This window comes from Triturus cristatus, chromosome 4_1 (assembly GCF_964204655.1).
Source record: "Triturus cristatus chromosome 4_1, aTriCri1.1, whole genome shotgun sequence".
NCBI classification, from domain to species: domain Eukaryota; kingdom Metazoa; phylum Chordata; class Amphibia; order Caudata; family Salamandridae; genus Triturus; species Triturus cristatus.
The window spans coordinates 366,652,939-366,670,850 of NC_140585.1; the positions used below are offsets into that span (position 1 = coordinate 366,652,939).

The 17,912-nt window shown below is 43.9% G+C and overlaps 1 protein-coding gene across 5 annotated transcripts in view; it reads left to right on the forward strand.

Moving 5' to 3' along the window:
• The window catches only part of FGD4 (FYVE, RhoGEF and PH domain containing 4), a 597,812-nt gene that overhangs the window by 496,474 nt on the left and 83,426 nt on the right, over window positions 1-17,912 (forward strand). For all 5 annotated transcript variants that reach the window (XM_085652397.1, XM_085652400.1, XM_085652401.1 and 2 more), the window contains exon 8: window positions 14,565-14,703. In XM_085652397.1, the coding sequence (XP_085508523.1) occupies window positions 14,565-14,703 (139 nt within the window). The remainder of the gene's footprint in view (window positions 1-14,564; window positions 14,704-17,912) is intronic.

The following is a 17,912-nucleotide window of genomic DNA, read 5'->3' on the forward strand; positions in this document are numbered from 1 at the left end:
AAGATTCAGGGCTTCCATGTAAAGATTCTTCTTAGTTAAACATTTGTGTTAAATAGGAAATGTGTCTTAATGAAGACAGGCGCGCCCAGAGACTCTGCAGTGTGAATGCAGCTTATGCCCAACACTGAAGACAAGTTTTAAAACATAAACGAGAAGTGTAGAATGACAAAAGCGCACATTTTATTACAAGTATATTTATGTTTTCTCTAGATTGCAATATATTTGTCATACGCAGACCGTTTTAAAAATATGTTCTTCTTTTTCCTCAAAGCAGAAACCCCATTATGTTGCTGGTGTATAATATTTCGAACAGAATTTGCTGATTATTTCTTAAAAAAACGTGCATTATCTATCAAAATTGTAACGTGTCATAAAGACAAAATTGCTAGTAAATATTGTGTGGCAGATTTACAATAAATAAACGCAGCGCGGTGTAGTCAGTCATTTTGCTGCGCTGCACTAGTTTGGAAGCACTGGATGTGACATTTTTACAACAATATGTCGCATCTCTGTGCTTCCCCCTGTGTTGGTGCAAAAACTGCTGCTATTCGCTGATGCAGGCACCCTTGCACCATGGTGCAAGGATGCCTGCGTCACGGGGATGATTGTTTATGTGCAGGAAGGGAACCCTTCCTGCACATAAAAAATCAGAAATGGTGTTTTACAACTTCTATGTGTGCTGCATTAGCATACATAGGGGCATATCAGCAAGGGCCGCGATAATTATCGCTCAGCGCTCTTAGCGTGAGGATAATTATCGCCGGCCAACTCTGAATTTTATTGCGGAGATAGCGTGCTATTAGCAACGCTGATCTCCAAAGCGATAAAATTCAGAGCGCAAGCTGCCAAATGTTCGATTATCGCTGGAAATCCAGCGATAATCACATAACTTTTGGCGATAGCTTGCTGATAGGGCCTCACATACTTAGCCATGATATCCACCTTACATAGGATATCATGGCTAAGTCAGTTTCAAAGCAGGCGTAAGGAAAGTAGCGATAACAGAGGTTATCGCTACTTTTCTTGTCGCTATGCTGCTTTGCGTGAGGCTTGATAATAGGAGAAATGTGGCTTAACGACATTTCTCCAGTTATTCTGGGGAGGAACGCCCACTTTGCATCTCATTAGAGATGCAAAGATGGGCGTTAAGGGAAATGGCGATCAGGCAAGGTTTCACGCAATAGTGTGACTTTGCTGATCAGGTGATAAAATTATCGCCGCTTTTCGTCCAAAAACGGACGCAAAAGCGGCGATAATTTTTTATTGCTGATATGTCCCATAGGACTTACAAAACGTCATTCTTTAAAGGATTGTTTATGTGCAGGAAGGGTCACCTTCCTCTGCATAAACAATCATTAGCAGTTATTTCCTCGTTCTATGTGTGCTGCAGAACGCAGCATGCCTAGAAAGAGGAAAAAAACCAAGGAGAAATAAATACATTTCTCATTGTTGCGCCACCCTACGCCTCCCCCTGGGAGGCGTAGCATTCACACGCATTTCCAGATTTACGATTTCTTGTAAATCTGGAAATGTGTCTGGTTCCATGGGTGTTGCGTGGGAACACCCACAGCAACACCCAGGGAACGACCCTTTCACGCAAAATGCTGTGTATGAAGGGGCTGTATTTACAAGGACAGAAAAAGCCATGCAGGGTGGCTTTTCCTGTCCTTGTAAATATGGGGCAGAAGAATGCGCTGCCGGTGTGTCACAAAAAGTGACGCACTGGCAGCGCAAGGGGCTTGTCAATCTGCCCCTGTGTGTTTGACTTAATTTCATAATATGCCTCTTATTTTTTGTTTTCTTTGCCTTTTCATGGCACATCATTTGTTGGACGCTAACAATATTTTCCTGCACCACACTGTCACTGCAGTGGTCCTGAGTGTATGCTCTTTTTACAGTGGTCATTAATTCAGCCAGCAGTCCTGCCTAATACTGCACTGGTGAATAAACTCTTTTCTGGGCATGAAAAGTGTCACAGAGGGTGCTTACACATCATTTGTATTTGTACAGCAAAATAAAATCAAACCCTGACTGTTTTCTGAAAAAGCGTTTAGCCATTAGGTATTCTCTTATTATTTTAGAGTAAATCCAGCAAAATAAGTTTATTTTAAACAATATAGCAAAAGGTAATTTGAATGGAAAATATTTGGATAAACATAGGGTTATGCAACTTTTACTTTGGCAAAGTGTGTTTAAATGCAGTCCTTTCTGCTGTTAGTATGTGTTTCTGGTGAGCAAAGTGTGTTTAAATGCAAAGTGTGTTTAAGACTGCAGTACCGCCTCCTGTCTACAGGGGCAGAGCTGAGCAAAAATCTAAACACACTTGATGAAACACAGGTCCCCACAAGGCAATTTTTTCAAAAGTTGTAAAAATCGACACTGATGTTCCTGAAGCCATTTTTTATCATTTAGAAGACATTGCCTTGTGGGGACCTGGGTTCAGGTCCCCACAGTGCAATCAAGTCCCCACAGCGTGAGTGTGTTATCACACCCAAGTCCCCACAAGGATAGTAACACAAACCCACACACACACACACACACACACACACACACACAAAGGTAAGTAAATAAAAAGATGGGGAGTTTCACTTACTTTATAAATACTTACCATTTCATAGTTAAGGCATGCATCGTAAAGGTTTACTCATGTTACAGGCATTGCGTGGTTAAGGCATGTGTGATAAAAGCATGCGTTGTAATGTTGTTCAACCAGTACATTCCATGGTGTAAAATAGTTGATTAAGTCATTTTTGTTAAATTAATTTTTACTCTGACAAAATAAACTGAATTCTAGTAATGGAGTTACTGTTGATTTATTGACACAAAGTTGTAGATATGGTGAAATTGTATAGAGTACCTTTGACGTTTTGACATGTATTATATAAGTGAAGTTCCCTGCTGCCTTAGTCTCTATCTATCTATTTATGACCTGGCCAGCATGTTGTTGGCAGGATCACCAATATGTACTTTGAAGAGCCAATGAACACCAAGTAAAACTTTGAGAGGTAATGGACATCTGTGCCCATTTGTGATATTTCTAAGCTGGGAGACCAGTAGAGGCTGTAGACTTTATCCCGGTTTTAATAAGAAAGCCTACTTAGTAACACCATTTTCCGGCTCGAATGCACCCCCTTGTTGATCCATGGAGCAGCTTCTTTACTCTACTTTTATGATGGCAGCAAGAGAAGGTGCCCTCTACAGGTGGCACGGTTCAGATCAAAGTAACCGGTTGCAACAGAGTTTGATATTCCTTGTGCAGTTTGAAGACTACGTGAGCGCGTTGAAAAAATAAATAAATATTTATTTTCAGTTTTCAAATATATTTCCTTTAAACCCTTACGGGGAATCCCCATCTCAGCGCCAGCCTGTCATTTTTACACTTGTTGCAAAGTAGAGGAGGGAAGGCCCAGGTCTGTATTTTTTTTTTTACCATAATCAGTGTTCCAGTGCAGACAGCGGTAAGGGCATCCTCACCGTCATGGGGTCCTTGACAAAACCAAATGCCTTTGAAAGTAAATTTGAAATAGAAATTTTATTTAGTTGTTTAGTTAATTTAAACCAGAACAATTTTCCCACATAAATCAATTAATAAAAAAACAGCATTTAAAATCACTTGAACTAAGTTACCATGCAAGTACCATAAACTAATACCTAACTCCAACCTTGCATATTTGTCTAAATTGACCAACAAGTCATCAATTTCAGAATGAAGTTAAAATTACAATATAAAAAACTTCAGTTGTCAAGCCGTAGGCTGTTTAATTGCGATTCTGTCCAGCAATGAGTTCTCCAGTTTAATTAGATTTGTAGTTCAATGTGTCCCAGACCTGCCATTCTGCCGATCAGTAACCTTACGATTATTTGCGTATTATTACTTCCTGGGAGTGAATCAATGTTCGTGAACCATAGACTCTCCTTTTACTTACAAAAAATATATAAAAAAATTAGTACATCTGTTTGGTTTTAAATCCGCGTTTAGTCCCCATGATAAAAACCCCCTCTTGGGCCAAAGTTTTCAAGGCCTGATTGTGAAGTCGGAGGAATTTTATCAACTTGCAGTTCATTTGGGGATCAGAAGGATCTGGCCCTTTCATTATAGTAGATCTGCGGGTCCGTACTCCTCTGTCGCGAAAGGCTTTTCTCAATAAAATGAGAAGTGCTGGGTACACTTTCTGGCAGATACTTATCAAATGAATGAGATCTTCTTGATGGCTGCCACAGTGCCGACATACTATTGACTATGTTATTCCAGCTTGAATGCTCTACTAATGAAGTTCTCCGTATTTTGTTTTATTCAATACCAGTCCTTTATAGATGTGTACATTCTACCTACTGCTTCGTTCATTAGCCCGATTTCCAGACGCAGTGGCGCCAGCAAAGCTGACCTAGGAAGTTGAAAAACCTTTTTGTAGGTACTGGTTATTAGATTATTCGGAGGACTGCATCTTTCCCACGTAGAGCCGCACTGCCATAAGTCAAAGTTGGAAGCGTTTTGGCTGCTATTACCGACAGCGGTGATTTCAACATGGCCCCTCCAGCTTTTTTGTCCGTGACCTACAAGCAAATGTCATTGCCCACGCGCGCCGCGCCATATTGCTTTTCTACTCATGGTGATTTAATTTATTATCAATATGATATCCCAGATATTTTTAATAGGATACTTCCTCCAGAAGTTTGCCTTCTAATCAAACGTTCTGATGAGGACCTGACCGGTTGCTAATAAGCATTGTTTTAGTTTTGGATATGTTGATTTTTAGTTTGTTTAGTTTTGAGGAAACTCTCATTTCAGATAGTAATGTGCACAGGCCAACCTTAGGTAAACTCAGTGCATATGACAGATGTGAGAGAAGTAGCGGCCCCAGGTGAAGAGAGAGAGACTTGATCTTGTTGAGGTTTGCAGACAGGTCTGATATGAGTAGACTGAACAGATGTGGGGCTAGCACACACCCTTGTTTCAGGCCCTTATTTGTGTGAAATGTTCTCGAAACTCTAGAACCATCATCAAGTTTTAGTCTCAGCCAAGTGTGTGGGTTAAATAGCATTAGGCCTCTTAAGCTTCTATGGGGGATGTTCCAGGGCCGGAGTTTGTTCCACAGAAGTTGCCGATCGCTGCCTTTAAATCAATAAAACAAAGAATGTCATATATCACACCGACTTTGACCTGTTTTTTCTATACCAGTGTGGAATTATCCATGTAGTCATAACTTTTTATGAAATGTAAAGACTCCATTAATTAATTTCAGAATAGTTTTCAGTTTAAGTTATATTTAAAGGAAGATTGCCCTGGGACATCATTTCCATCTGAATTATTTAGTCTGCACTATTATCCACCGAAGAACATGTTGTGTTCTGTTTCGTTGTAATGAACAAAGTGCACCAATTTTTGTAACTTCTAAAGTGCCAAGAAGCTTGGTGCTTGTAGATCTGCTTCTTGGAGGGTGCATGCACGCTCGCATTCAGCACGACAGTGCTCTTCAAATATTTCCCTAGGCCAATGAGATGAAGTCTGTGCAGTGGCTCCATACGCAGTTGTGGCTAAAGAGTAGCCTGGTGCTGTAAGACAGCACCTCCTCTTGAACCCTGCGCACTGGCCTCTCCTTGGCAGCTGCTAGTGATGCCGACAGGTACTGGGACGAGAGGCAGAAGGGGTCCGGGGTGCCATGGTAGGGGCTTAGACTATGACGTAAGGGAGGCATGGGCCGATCTTCCGAGCTTTCATGACAGTGGATACAGCGCAGCAAGGCCTCCATAGTGATTGGGGTACTGGGATAGGCATACATCACTCACTCTCCCAAAGCAACCAGCACTTTCACATGGCCTGACATGAGACTCTAAGCAGCTCCTGCACATTTCCAATGCACTGAAAGCGCATCTGGAATATAAGAGCGCGCACAGGAGAACAGACAGCTGGTCCTGGTTAGGGGTTTCAAGAAAAAGCGTACATGAAATGCGAAAACTATTGTGAGCACACATGCACTTCCATAACACCTAGTGGCAGGCTCAGACACAGATGCATACAATAAGACTTGAGACCAGCGCTAGAAACAAAGACATAGCCAACCCTAGGTTCCAGGGGCAAATAGATTTACCAGTGTTTCTGGCACATTCATAGCACCTACGTTTGACTTGTGGCACATAAATGCATACTGCCCATTTGACCAGTATCGATGGCATATGAAAAGCGCATGAATCGTACAAACACATGACCAATGTCATTAGCAGAAACAAAGCACACACATTGGGGCAGGATCGTGGGCACGCACTCATAGAACACAGGAATAGGCCAAGGACACACACAAAGCATGATCATGGGACAAGAGCACATAGAGATGGTACACATGGGGCAGCAGTATCCATGTTCATCTGCTGTCGGGCATCAGTGTGCATGTTTAGGTTTTAGACAGTAACATATTTAGTTAGAAAACAACTAAATGTGTTACTTTTTGTGTCTGCGTTATTTAGGACTACAGTCTAGCCTCTTTTCAACTCCAGTACCCAACCAAGCACAGTCCAGCCCCCTAAGATGGCCAGGTACACCAAGCCAGTCCCAGAGTTCCCCTCTGCCCACTCTGGCTGCCCCTCCTGAAATCGACCTTGAGGCGCAGCCTATGAGAAGACCAGGCACATTGACTGGCAGCCGAAGGTGCCCAAGGTTGGCCCTTCTGCTGCTTGCGCCATGAAGGGTTCGGCTTCCATTCCTTAAACCACCTGTTCTTTGTCTTCCCAATCTACACACACCGCCCCAATCACCCTGCGCCATAGGCAGCATGTTCAGGCAAAACCAAATATCATACTCCCCAGTCAGCATGTTTCAGACATGCCACGTGGGCCACTCGGGTTCATGAATGCAGCTATAGGTGACACTGAGCACCGGTGCGCTGTATTGCAAGACGTGATCCAACCTCTGGACATAGACAGCCGTGGCAGCACCGCGTCAGACCTTAGTGTCGCGCCTCTCTCCTCTCCACACGTGTACATCTTGCTGCCTGTAGTGTGTTGTTCCCAATCCATCAAGTGTCCTCTACTTACAAGGCCATGGCCTGCATGCACACATGCAGCATCACACAAAGCACTTCCTACCTGTTTACATAAACTGGTGGCAGACTGCAGCCCTCCTGGTGAACGTTTTTTCTTATCCACATACGTCGTGAACCTTTTCAAATTTTGAATGACAGAAGTTTAATTTGTAGCCCTGCGTTCGAAGGCACCGGAGCCTTGATGCCTCAGGCATGCATGCCACTGCTCTCCTTCACTCTTGTGCTGCTGTTGCGTTGACTTTCATAGATTCCAAATGTCCCCATGGGAATTGTCTCATTTTAAGTCAGTCCAAACCTTTTAACAGACATCAGATTGTATTCTAGCACTTGAACGTTTGCTGTTAGCATTGTAACCATGAGCTCAGAAACCCCAACGGGAAAGAGTGTTGGGTAAAAAGCCAGGATTAGCTGAAGATATCACGCATAAGTGACAGACCGTGCAGCTATAAGTTCTGTTGGAGAGATTTAGAAAAGTGAGCAACATGTCTTTGGGTTGTCTGGGAATAATTGTGCATTGATAAGAAATATAAACGTGGATGATTCTTCACCATTTTCCTTGTTTGCTTAACCCCTTGCCTGCTCATGACGGAACCACTCCTTCATGAGCCACGGGCGCCGTGTGCTCATGACGGAGTGGTTCCGTCATGCTGCGGCCGTTGCGGCCGCTCCGCCCATGCGGCACTGATTCCCCGCCTGTGCGGGCGAACAATGCAAGTGGGCGGAGTCGTGACGGAACCACTCCGTCATGAGCACAGCGCGCCCGTGGCTCATGACGGAGTGGTTCCGTCACGAGCATGGTGGCGCCGCGCTCACCCCGAACCCCCCCAGCACCGCGGCAAAATTCGTGCCGCGGCGAAGGGGTTAAAACTCGTGTTGTGGGTTTTACAAACATACTGATTTTGTGTTTTAGAGTTGCACAAATTGTAAATAATCACTAGAGACATTGGCTGCCCTAGACATTGCTGCTTTATTATTCCTTGATCACACGTCTGCATTGGTCTTCTATGTTTTATGCATGTATAATCGTAATATTTAAAGCGACCTCTGTCAATACACGGCTGCTTGTAGCTCTAAACCAATGGCCTGAGGCCTACTGCCTGCCTGCAGGCTTTAGTCTAGGTGCTCTCATTCCACATGCTGCTGGGGGGAGTGTTGCATTCCCTATAGGGACTAGATGTATATGAAGGAACCACCTTGCCAATGCAGCATTATAGCACCCACATTTTAGCCATGGTTGGGGCAGAGCCTTCGGTGCTGGGCTAGCAGCACATTCTTCCTGGCCAGCTAAAGCAGTAGTTATCAATGCCCTACTACAAAGCCGCATGCCTAAGTACAGCAAGCCCTAGGACTTCTCAACACCACAAACCACCTACTGCAGAAGGCGTGCTCGGGGTTCCTTTCTAAGCGAGCTCTGCAAACAAACCATTAAAATAAATTTCCGACAGAAATTCTTGCTTTCAGTAGAAAAAGATAATTTAGGGTCTTATTTAGGGTCTTATTTAGGGAGTAAAGCATAATTGGGGCTCTTACCCAAGGATAAGTTGAAATGTCCCATATTATGAATTGCAAAATCTATTTTAGAACAGAAGTTAAGAATGTTAATGCACTTAATAAGGCACAATAAGTATACCTTCAGAAAGCACTAATACTAAACAACCTGCTGAAGGCGAGTGTAATATGTTTTCCATTTAGTGACTCACAGCATGGAGTTTTAGAGGAGCACCGCTTCAAAAGTGGCTGCTAACTTCAATCAGCTTCTCTGTGAAAGCTTCATTAATAATTTCGAGAGCCTGATAATTGCACCAGCCGCCTCTTGATGCAGCTTTTTAAATACTACTTAAGGCTGCGCTTTGAAAGGTTGACATTTACGGTCCCATCTTTTGAAGGGGTTTGTTCTGATAAATAAGGGTTGCAATTTCAGTGTGTGCTTGTGTGAAATAATGTACACCGAGTTCAACAGTTGGCTATCTTCTTGCTCAATGTTGGTATATTTGCAAACATCAAATGACCTTATTTACAGTTTCATGTTAAGTGTTTCATAACATCAAAATATGATTTTTCTAAAAAAAAAATGGATTGTTGTCAAACAAAGTCACTAATGACGTGTAAAAATATTAATTGATAACATTTGATACGGATTGTGTGGTTGGTGGAGGAGCTTTATTGTACTTGTCTTAAGGACTGGCAAACATGGTTCTACTCCAAAATTTAATAGAGAGCGGGTTGATCAGGGAGGCTCAATCACCGCTGGTCCTACAAGGAAGCTTCCTCACATTACATTCATCAGTCAAGCTTCAACTTCTTTTGTTCAAAAATGGAAAATTCCTATCCTCTGGTTCACCAGGAGGCTTCATCTGTTCTGGTTCAAAAGACAAATTCCACATCTTCTGGTTCATCAAAGAATCTCCAAGTTCTCCGGTTCACCCAGGGAGGTCTACCTCTTTTGATTCATGGGCGAACCTCTGTCTCCTCTGATTTCATCATTGACACTCCACTTCTCTGTCTCATTATAGTAGGCCCTCTTCTGGGTTTTAGGTATGCTCCTGCAAATATTTCTCAGTAGGGAAACCCCACCAATGCTAGAGTACCAGGAAATCTCCTCCTCTACTAATTTATTGGGGAAGTTCCATCTACTGTGTTCCGCCAGTTCATCATGAAAGGTGCACATCTGGACCTAAAAGCTCCATCTCATCCAGTAATCAGCTTTCAGTTCTTTTCCCCGTTTTATTTTGTCCGAGTAGCTTCACCTTCTCTAGTGCCTCAAAAGATCTACATCTCATCTATTCGATCATTTGAGCTGAACTTCCTCTGACTCGTAATTGAGCTTCATCTACTCTTGTTCCTCAGAGAAATTCTACCTTCTCAGATTCTTTAAGAAACCAAATCCTCCTCTGGTTTACCAAGGAAGCTCCACCTTCTCTGGCCCCTCAGGCAACTGCTGTTTCTCCTTGCTGCGGTCTGGTGTGAAGGCTACACCACCTCTGGCTCATCTGGGAAACTTCTCTTCATCTAGTTCATTGAGGAAGCTCCAAGTCCTCTGGTACTTCTCAATAGAAGCTTGTCCTGATTGGTTCCTCAGAAAGACTCCTTACTGTCTTGTTTAGGAAGGTACCCTTTCCAGAGGTCCCTGAGGAATTTCAAGCCAAATTAGCTCAAACTATTCAAGATGGACTCTGAACTGGATACCACTGGCTGCTTGGGCACAGCAGTTGACACTAGCGTAGTGCTTTGGCAGCACACTTGGATGTGATCCACTGGCTTCTCTAGAGACATCTAGGTCTCCTTAATGGACATGCCAATTTATGGGTGTCACCTCTTTGTGGAGAACGCTGATTTTGCATTGGAATGCTTTAAAGAGAGCCAGACCACAGCTAATTCCCTAGACCTTTCTACTCCTGGGAGACAGTATCCTCTTTCACCCCTTTCAAGGCTATTCCAAGGGAATAGCATACTGCCCACACCTAGGCCTACTGCCCCCACAACAGCTTCTACATTTCTTTCAGGGTTGCGGATGGGGATCAACCAGGCAGCATCCAAGCCATCAGGTAGTGAACTTTTCAGTCCCACACCCTTCTGGAACCCACCTCAAAGTTGCTTTAGTTTGTGGTTGGTAGCACACAGCCATCCTGTGGGAGACAGGATCAAATATTTCCTCCAGGGCTGGCAAAATATAATATCCTACAAGTGAGTTCTCCAGATCGTCCAACAAAACTATGTCCTGCCATACCTTTTTGGCCCGCCGCACCTCCCACCCACATTTCGAGATCTTTCAGAGGAGCACTTGTCCATCCTGCTACAAGACGTGCAGGCTCTTTTGACCAAAAGAGCCATAGCGAAGGTTCTGACTCAGAAAATAGGGACTGACTGTTACTCCTGTGATTTTCTTGTACCTAAGAAGTACAGAGGTCTTCGTCCTATATTAGATCATCGTCCTCTGAATGCCTTCTTACGGAAAAACAAATTCAAGATGCTCACCCTGGCCCAGGTTCTGTCTGCACCTGATCCAGGTGACTGGATGGTTGCTTTGGACCTGCAAACCGCTTAATTTCTTATACCCGTCCTGCAGTCCCACAGGCTCCACTTGTGGTTCAAAGTGGGCCAGGAACATTTTCAATTTGCCATGCTCCTCTTCAGCCTCCCCAGTGTCTCTCCAATGTTTACAAAAGTGATGGTGGTGATTGCAGCTCACCTTTGGAGTTTGGGTATATCAGTTTATCCTTACATCGAAGACTGGCTGTTGAAGGTGGGTTTGCCACATACGGTCATAGACCACCTCCAGACAAACAGAAACCTTCTGACATTGTTGAGGGTCATGATCAACATGCCAAAGTCACAACTAACTCCATCACAGAGGCTCCTCTTCATTGGAGCCATCTTGGCTACTGGGTAGTTTCTGGCCTTCCCTCTACCCCAACGAGTCCAGAACATTCAGGCTATGATCCCGATGTCATAGCCGTGGTTATGGATCTCTGTGAGAGTAGCTTTGAGGCTTCTGGACCTCTTGGCATCCTGCTAGCCTGCTAATCGAATATACCAGGTGGCATACATGGGTTCTGCAGTAAAATCTGAAGTCTCAGTGGCCCCAACACAAGTGTAGCCTTTTGGATTCCATCCAGGTTTTGTAGGAGACAGCAAAAGACCTGCAGTGGTAACTCAGTTGCAATTGGACCTAACTGGGGGTGAGTGTCTAAAAAGTTTCAGCGCTCCGTTCATCATCTCCTTGTGTTTGCTTTGTTCGCCCTAAGTTGGCAGGGTATGCCCAGACGTGGGTCCCTTGCTCACTTTGCCACTGGATTCAAGCTAGCCGGGCCGATGAGGGGTGTTACCCCGAAACTAGTCCCAGGATGCTTGTTTCCGGTCCAGGGAATACCTGGCTTGGCAGTTCGGGCTGGACTGTTCCCATGAGGCACAGGGTCAAGGCTGATTTGCATATAGCTGGGACTGAACTGGGGTGGCGAAGTGAGCTAAAGAATGATGATGGATTCAACCCAGATCTGTGACTGGGGTGAGTGTCTGAAAGGTTTCAGCGCTCCGTCCATCATCTCCTTGTGTTTGCTTCGCAATTGGACCTACAGCGTACCTCTCTCTGCCCCACCCAGAGTTGACAGTGGTCACAGATGCATCACTGCTGGAATGATGGAGGTAGACTAGGAGAGGTGGAGGTGGAGGACTCTGGTCTCCATTGGAGACGCTACTCAACATCAACCCATTGGCATTGTGGTATACTCACCTGGCACTGAAGGTCTTCCTACTATCCATTTCTATGTAATTTTGCAATTCCCCTGGTAGTCTGGGTTAGCTTAAGCCTAGCTTTGGCTATTTGAGGCCCCCGCTCCATGTTTTCTGTCAGGGTGACACCTAAATATTCGAATACCGACACCCTCTCAAGCATAGTGCCGTCTAGACATAGGTTAGAGCGGGATGTATTGGCTGGGTGGAAGACCATAAACTTGGTCTTCTGGGTGTTCATCGCCAGCCCCCTGGGCGACTTTGACATTAAAAGGGTGTCATCCACAAACATCATTGCTGGCACCTTTCTGCTTACTACCTTCGGGGTGTCATTGTCCATTACCCCAGTGAGTTGGGCAACCAATGCGTTGACAGAGGCAAAACAGGGTGGGTGCAAGCACACACCCCTGCCTTACTCTTCTGTCAACTGGGAATTGGGGAGTTAGTTCACCTCTTTTCCTACACCTAACTTGGGCGAGGTTACCTTCATGCAATGTCATGAGGATGCTCAAAGGGTAGGGGGGGATCCCCAGGTCTCGAAGTACCCTCCATAATTTAACTCTGGGCACCAGATCAAAGGCCGTCTTCAGATCCACGAAGATCAAATAGAGGCTGCCACCCTCTATTCTCACTGTTTTCCAGAATAAGAGTTGGAGTCTATATATTTGATCGGTGGAAAATGTTCTTTCTAAATCCGGCTTGATATGGGCTCAATATTTCGTGTTTTTCCATCCACCCCTGGAGACGATCAAGAAGTACCCGTGCAAACAGCTTTTGCGTGACATCGATCAAACTGATCAGTCTATAGTTTGCAGGCAGAAGTGGTGAGCCCTTTTTAAAAACTGGCACCATTTTTGCCCCTGCCCAGGTTTCAGGGTTCGGCATACCTTTCATGATAGTATTAAATAAAACCCATAAGTAGGGTCCCCATATTTTTGGTTCTTCCCTGAAGAGGACCCCCGGTAGCTTATCCAATCCCAGTGCTTTGCCGGAGGGAAGCTTATTTATTGCATTTAAAACTTCGAGCAAGGTGATCTTGGGGACTTCTTTGTAGTTGGCCCTTAGCGGAATTGTGGGTATACGGTCATACAGGCCGGATACTTCCTTCGTGGTATATAGAGCCTGGAAATGTACTTTCCATGCTTCTGCTGCTATGTTTGGGTCTATTGCTGACTTTCCTTCACTACTGCCTGTGCTAACTATAGACCAGAGTTCCTTCATATCCTAATTTGGTCCTCATTTCTCTCCTGTGTTAGTCATTTAAACCCACATATAGCTGCCCGCAATGTCTCCTGACTGAAGTCTGCTTTTCTGGTTGCAGTTACTTCAGCGTATCATAGAAGCGAACTCCAAGCTCTCTTGGTGCAGCCACCTTATACCACCTTTGTCCCCAGACAAAGTGGTAAGGCAGACCAAGGCAGCCTTTCTTAGCTATGGTTGTTACTTCTTTTCACATTGGACAATCCATCACTGTCCCAAAGTCTTTTGCCATGCTTCACTTCTTGACAGAGGCGGAGAGTCATCGGATGCACACAAAAAGAGCTTTGAGCTTTTACTTCGCTCACACCAAAGACCATCAGTGGATGATTAGCTGTTTGTGGCATACTCTGGCAAAGAAAGGCTGTGCGGAAAATAAATTTGTCATGGTGGATAGTCCTCTGCAATATGATCTGCTATGCACGAGCCATGAAGCTGTCTCTGGAGGAGTTAAGGACCGATTCCACCAGGGCCAAGAGTGCTTCCACTGTGCTGGCATGGACGTCCATGCACATGCTCACCAAGTAGTACTAGCTTGACAGGTCTAATGGGATGGACATTTCGCCCATTCAGTCTTGCAGAAATTTTTGATCTGACTCATCTCACGGACCCACCACCGTGGGAAGGTACTGCTTTGGTATCTATTCTAAAGGGAAGGAATCTGTGGTTGGAAGTGTCTATCGGAAAAACAAGTTACTTACCTTTGGTAACTCTCTTTCTGGCAGAGGTGGTGCTTATATGCGAAGCATTACACCGACTGACCTGCTAGGAGCGTTGCTGGTAAATCTTCCAGTAACAGTCTGTTGCCCAGGGATAGTCTAATAGTGAGGAATCTGCAGTTGGAGTGACCACACGAAAAAGTGCTACGAAAGGTAAGTACCTTGTTAATTCTGACTTCTGTCCTGAATTTTGTATGACGAGTTGCAACATCATTTGGATACAATATATTTAACTTAACATTAAATGCTTCTGTATAGTAGGTACTGGTTTTTAACTTGTCTGTACATTTTTATTAATCTGCCACATGTATGTATTTTGTAGAGACAAGAAGTTTGTGGTAGCCTGACACTGCAGCATCACATGTTGGAGCCAGTGCAGCGGATCCCGCGGTATGAGATGCTTCTGAAGGACTACCTACGGAAACTGCCGCAAGACTCGCCTGATAGAAAGGACGCTGAAAGTAAGCACTATGAATTGGTGTATATATTACGCCAACTTCTACATGCTCCATTTTTAGGCCTCATCTGTAGGCAGGTTTAGCTGTTTTTTGGCAAACCTATTGCTTTCAATATATTAATTCAACGTGGAGTGTGATTGGTGTCAGACCCTAGCTCATGAGTAGATGGCTTTGTTGTCTACCTTACTTCCCTGCACCTCATTCACTAGCTTTCCCCCATTGTTTCTCCCACCCACTAACATTTTGGTCTTCTAGTGTCATGGTATGATGATTATTCCTTTCACTGCTGATGTCAGATCTCGCTTTACAGTTCATGGAAGGGACTGTTTTCTTTCCCTCCCTCTCACAGATATCCATCACCATGCAGTGTCCTCTTGCCCCCATCCCCTTTGTTATATTATTTATAATTCCTGCCACCAGCGGGAGCTGCTGGTTTTCTACCATCTTAAAATTTATTTTTTGGTCCATTTGAAAATGGTAATCCTTCCTTGGCATGCACCTCTTAATGGTTGCTTTAATAAATTCCGGTAAGAAATGCCTACTGCTGACAGGCATGCCTCCACGCTGGCCACCATTGAACTGGCAATATTAAAATATATCAATAGAAATTCAAAGATGGCCACAGCAGATGCACGTGCCCATGGCAGCTGTCTATTAGTATATTTAATAATATTTAAAAACCCCTTCCAAGATGGACACTGCAGATGCTCACATTTGTAGCGACTATCGAAGCCAAAAATAACATTGGCAGAGTCCATAGGTTTCCCTTGAGAGCTATTGCTTTTGCCAATGGTTATTTAAGATAAGTGTCCCTCTTCTAGGTATTGTCTAAAAGTTGTGTTTCTCCTTCTCATAAACTGCTTTACAAAACAAACTAATTATTGAGTAGTTAATTTAAGTGATGGTATGTCTAGGAGGCCTAATGCCTTATCTGGGGCTACTGTTTCTGCTTTTGCTCTGTGCCAGTTGGCACAGAGGTAATGAGTAGCATCAAATTCCATATTTTTTAGATTAGGGCTATTCTGCTTCATTTGATTTTGTGTTTTTAAGTGCTTTTGCTGGAGCAAATGTCAGTGGTCCGATTTTGTATGCATGACATTGATTTTTGTGGCCATAAAACAATGCTGATTACTCAACGTCAGCAAGTGTCGCGTATATCCAAATTGGTTTTACCCATGTATTTTAGCCATGTTGTTAAACAGCATTGTTGCTGTTCAGCATGGCTAAAAGTTAGTGGCATAGAGGAGAGTGGTGTGGAGGCGAGTGTCTTAGAGTGAAGTATGGCGAGGAGTGGCATAGAGTGGAGTTTAGTGGAGTGACTTGGAGTACAGTGGAGTAGTGCTTCACAGAGTGGAGTAAAGTGGCGTAGAGTGGAGTAAAGTAGTGTAGAGAGAGTTGTGTAGAGTGACATACAGTGGAGTGTCGTAGAGTGGATTACAGTGTTGTAAAATAGAGGGGCGTACTGTGGAGTGGTATAGAATGACTTACAGTGGAGTAAAGTACATAGAATAGAGTCCAGTCAAGTGGTGTAGAGTGAAGTGGTATAGAGTGTTGTTTAGTGGAATAGAGTGTTGTAAAGTGGAGTGGCATAGCGTGGTGTACAGTGGAGTGGTTTAAAGTGGAGTTGCAAAGAGTGGAGTTTCGTGGAGTGTCATGAGTGGCATTGACGGAATTGTGTAGAGTGGAGTAGTGTTGTAGGGTGGCCTAGAGTGGAGTGGTGTATAGTGTCAGACATTTACATTTTTTTGTATGCTAGAAAAAAAACTTTTCAATCCACCCCTAGTATCCAAGAAGATTGTTGTTGTTCACTTTGAAGTCAGCGAAAGAAAAGTAAACACCAAGCTCCCTTTGAAGACAAAGTCTGACATTTGATCTCTGTCTTTGAATGAACAGCAAATGTTAAAAGACAAGAACAAAATGTAAAGGCCTGTTTGCAGAAAGCGAGCACTAAGGAGGAATGGAAAGCAGGCTGTGCTCCTTGGGAGGGACAAAGACATGCTGGACAGCCTGAAACAAATAAAGCTAGCAAATAGAAAGCAAGCAAATGTGAGTTACAAACAACAAAGGCTATGGTGAGCAGTGGGCGGAATGTAGTCCAAGGAAAGCTTTCAGAATGTCCCCAAGGTGTCATTTCACAACGAGACAGCTGCGCTGCCTGGTAGGCTTCTACATAAGAAGAAAATTAGCACGCCACTTTACATATTGTACAGTGATGTAAATTACGGTACAATAGCGAGGTAATGGCCTATTTTACGCATGTGCTAGGTGGGCTTCAGATGTGCTCCTTTGCACGGGTTTCTTACATTTTCTTTCTGCTTTAGGTCACTGTATCTGGTATTTAACCGTATGCCTTTCCATTCTGAGAGTTAGTTATTTACCATATTACATACTGTGTGCTTCTGTTGGCATGCATAAACGTGATTAGTCAGTTTACATCACGACTTTTACATCTAGTCAATAATTTCAAAGAAACATAAAAGAACGGCCTTCAAAAAATGAACCATTTTGTAATTCATTAAACAATTCGCAAACTTTTCGCAGTATACGCACTACACTCTGAAAAACTTGCCGTAGCTTGTTAGCAGCTTGTGTGATTTGTGTACTTTAAAGATTACTTGCTAACACTGCTTCTTAACGATCAGTGCCTGCTGAAGATTTCCACGCAAAGGTCAATAGTTTACAGTTTTACACGCTGTCAACCGAGAAGGGAACTCTTTATCGTGCTGAAGGAACGCTTTTCCCTCTTTGTCAATGTGTTAGCATTGCCATCTAGTGGCCGGACCGGGGAACTATTGCGAAAACGTAGTGGTAGGAAGGACATAGCACTTTATCGCTAATCGTCATTTTGTTTTTATGCCATACTATGTTGTGTTGTGGTAGCACTGGTAGATTCCTTTCCTTACTCTTGTAAAATTGAGTTGTATACGAGGCGCTTTAATAATCAATATACGGTCCGGGTGCGCTATCTCAGAATAGTAAATAAATAAAGGCGTGTTGCATGCATTCCCCCCTTTACATTTTTGTTTGTCGGCCGCCCCGGACTAGAGATGTGTAATAGGTCACTATTTCCAGTAGAGCTGATTCGTCGCGTGCCTTTTTCTTAAGGCTCTAAGCATGCGGGTGGTTATTTTTGTCTGCTACACACTCTATTTAGTGCTTTGAATCGTCATTTGAGGTATTCAGCAGAGGCGCTGCGGCACAGAATGCGGGTG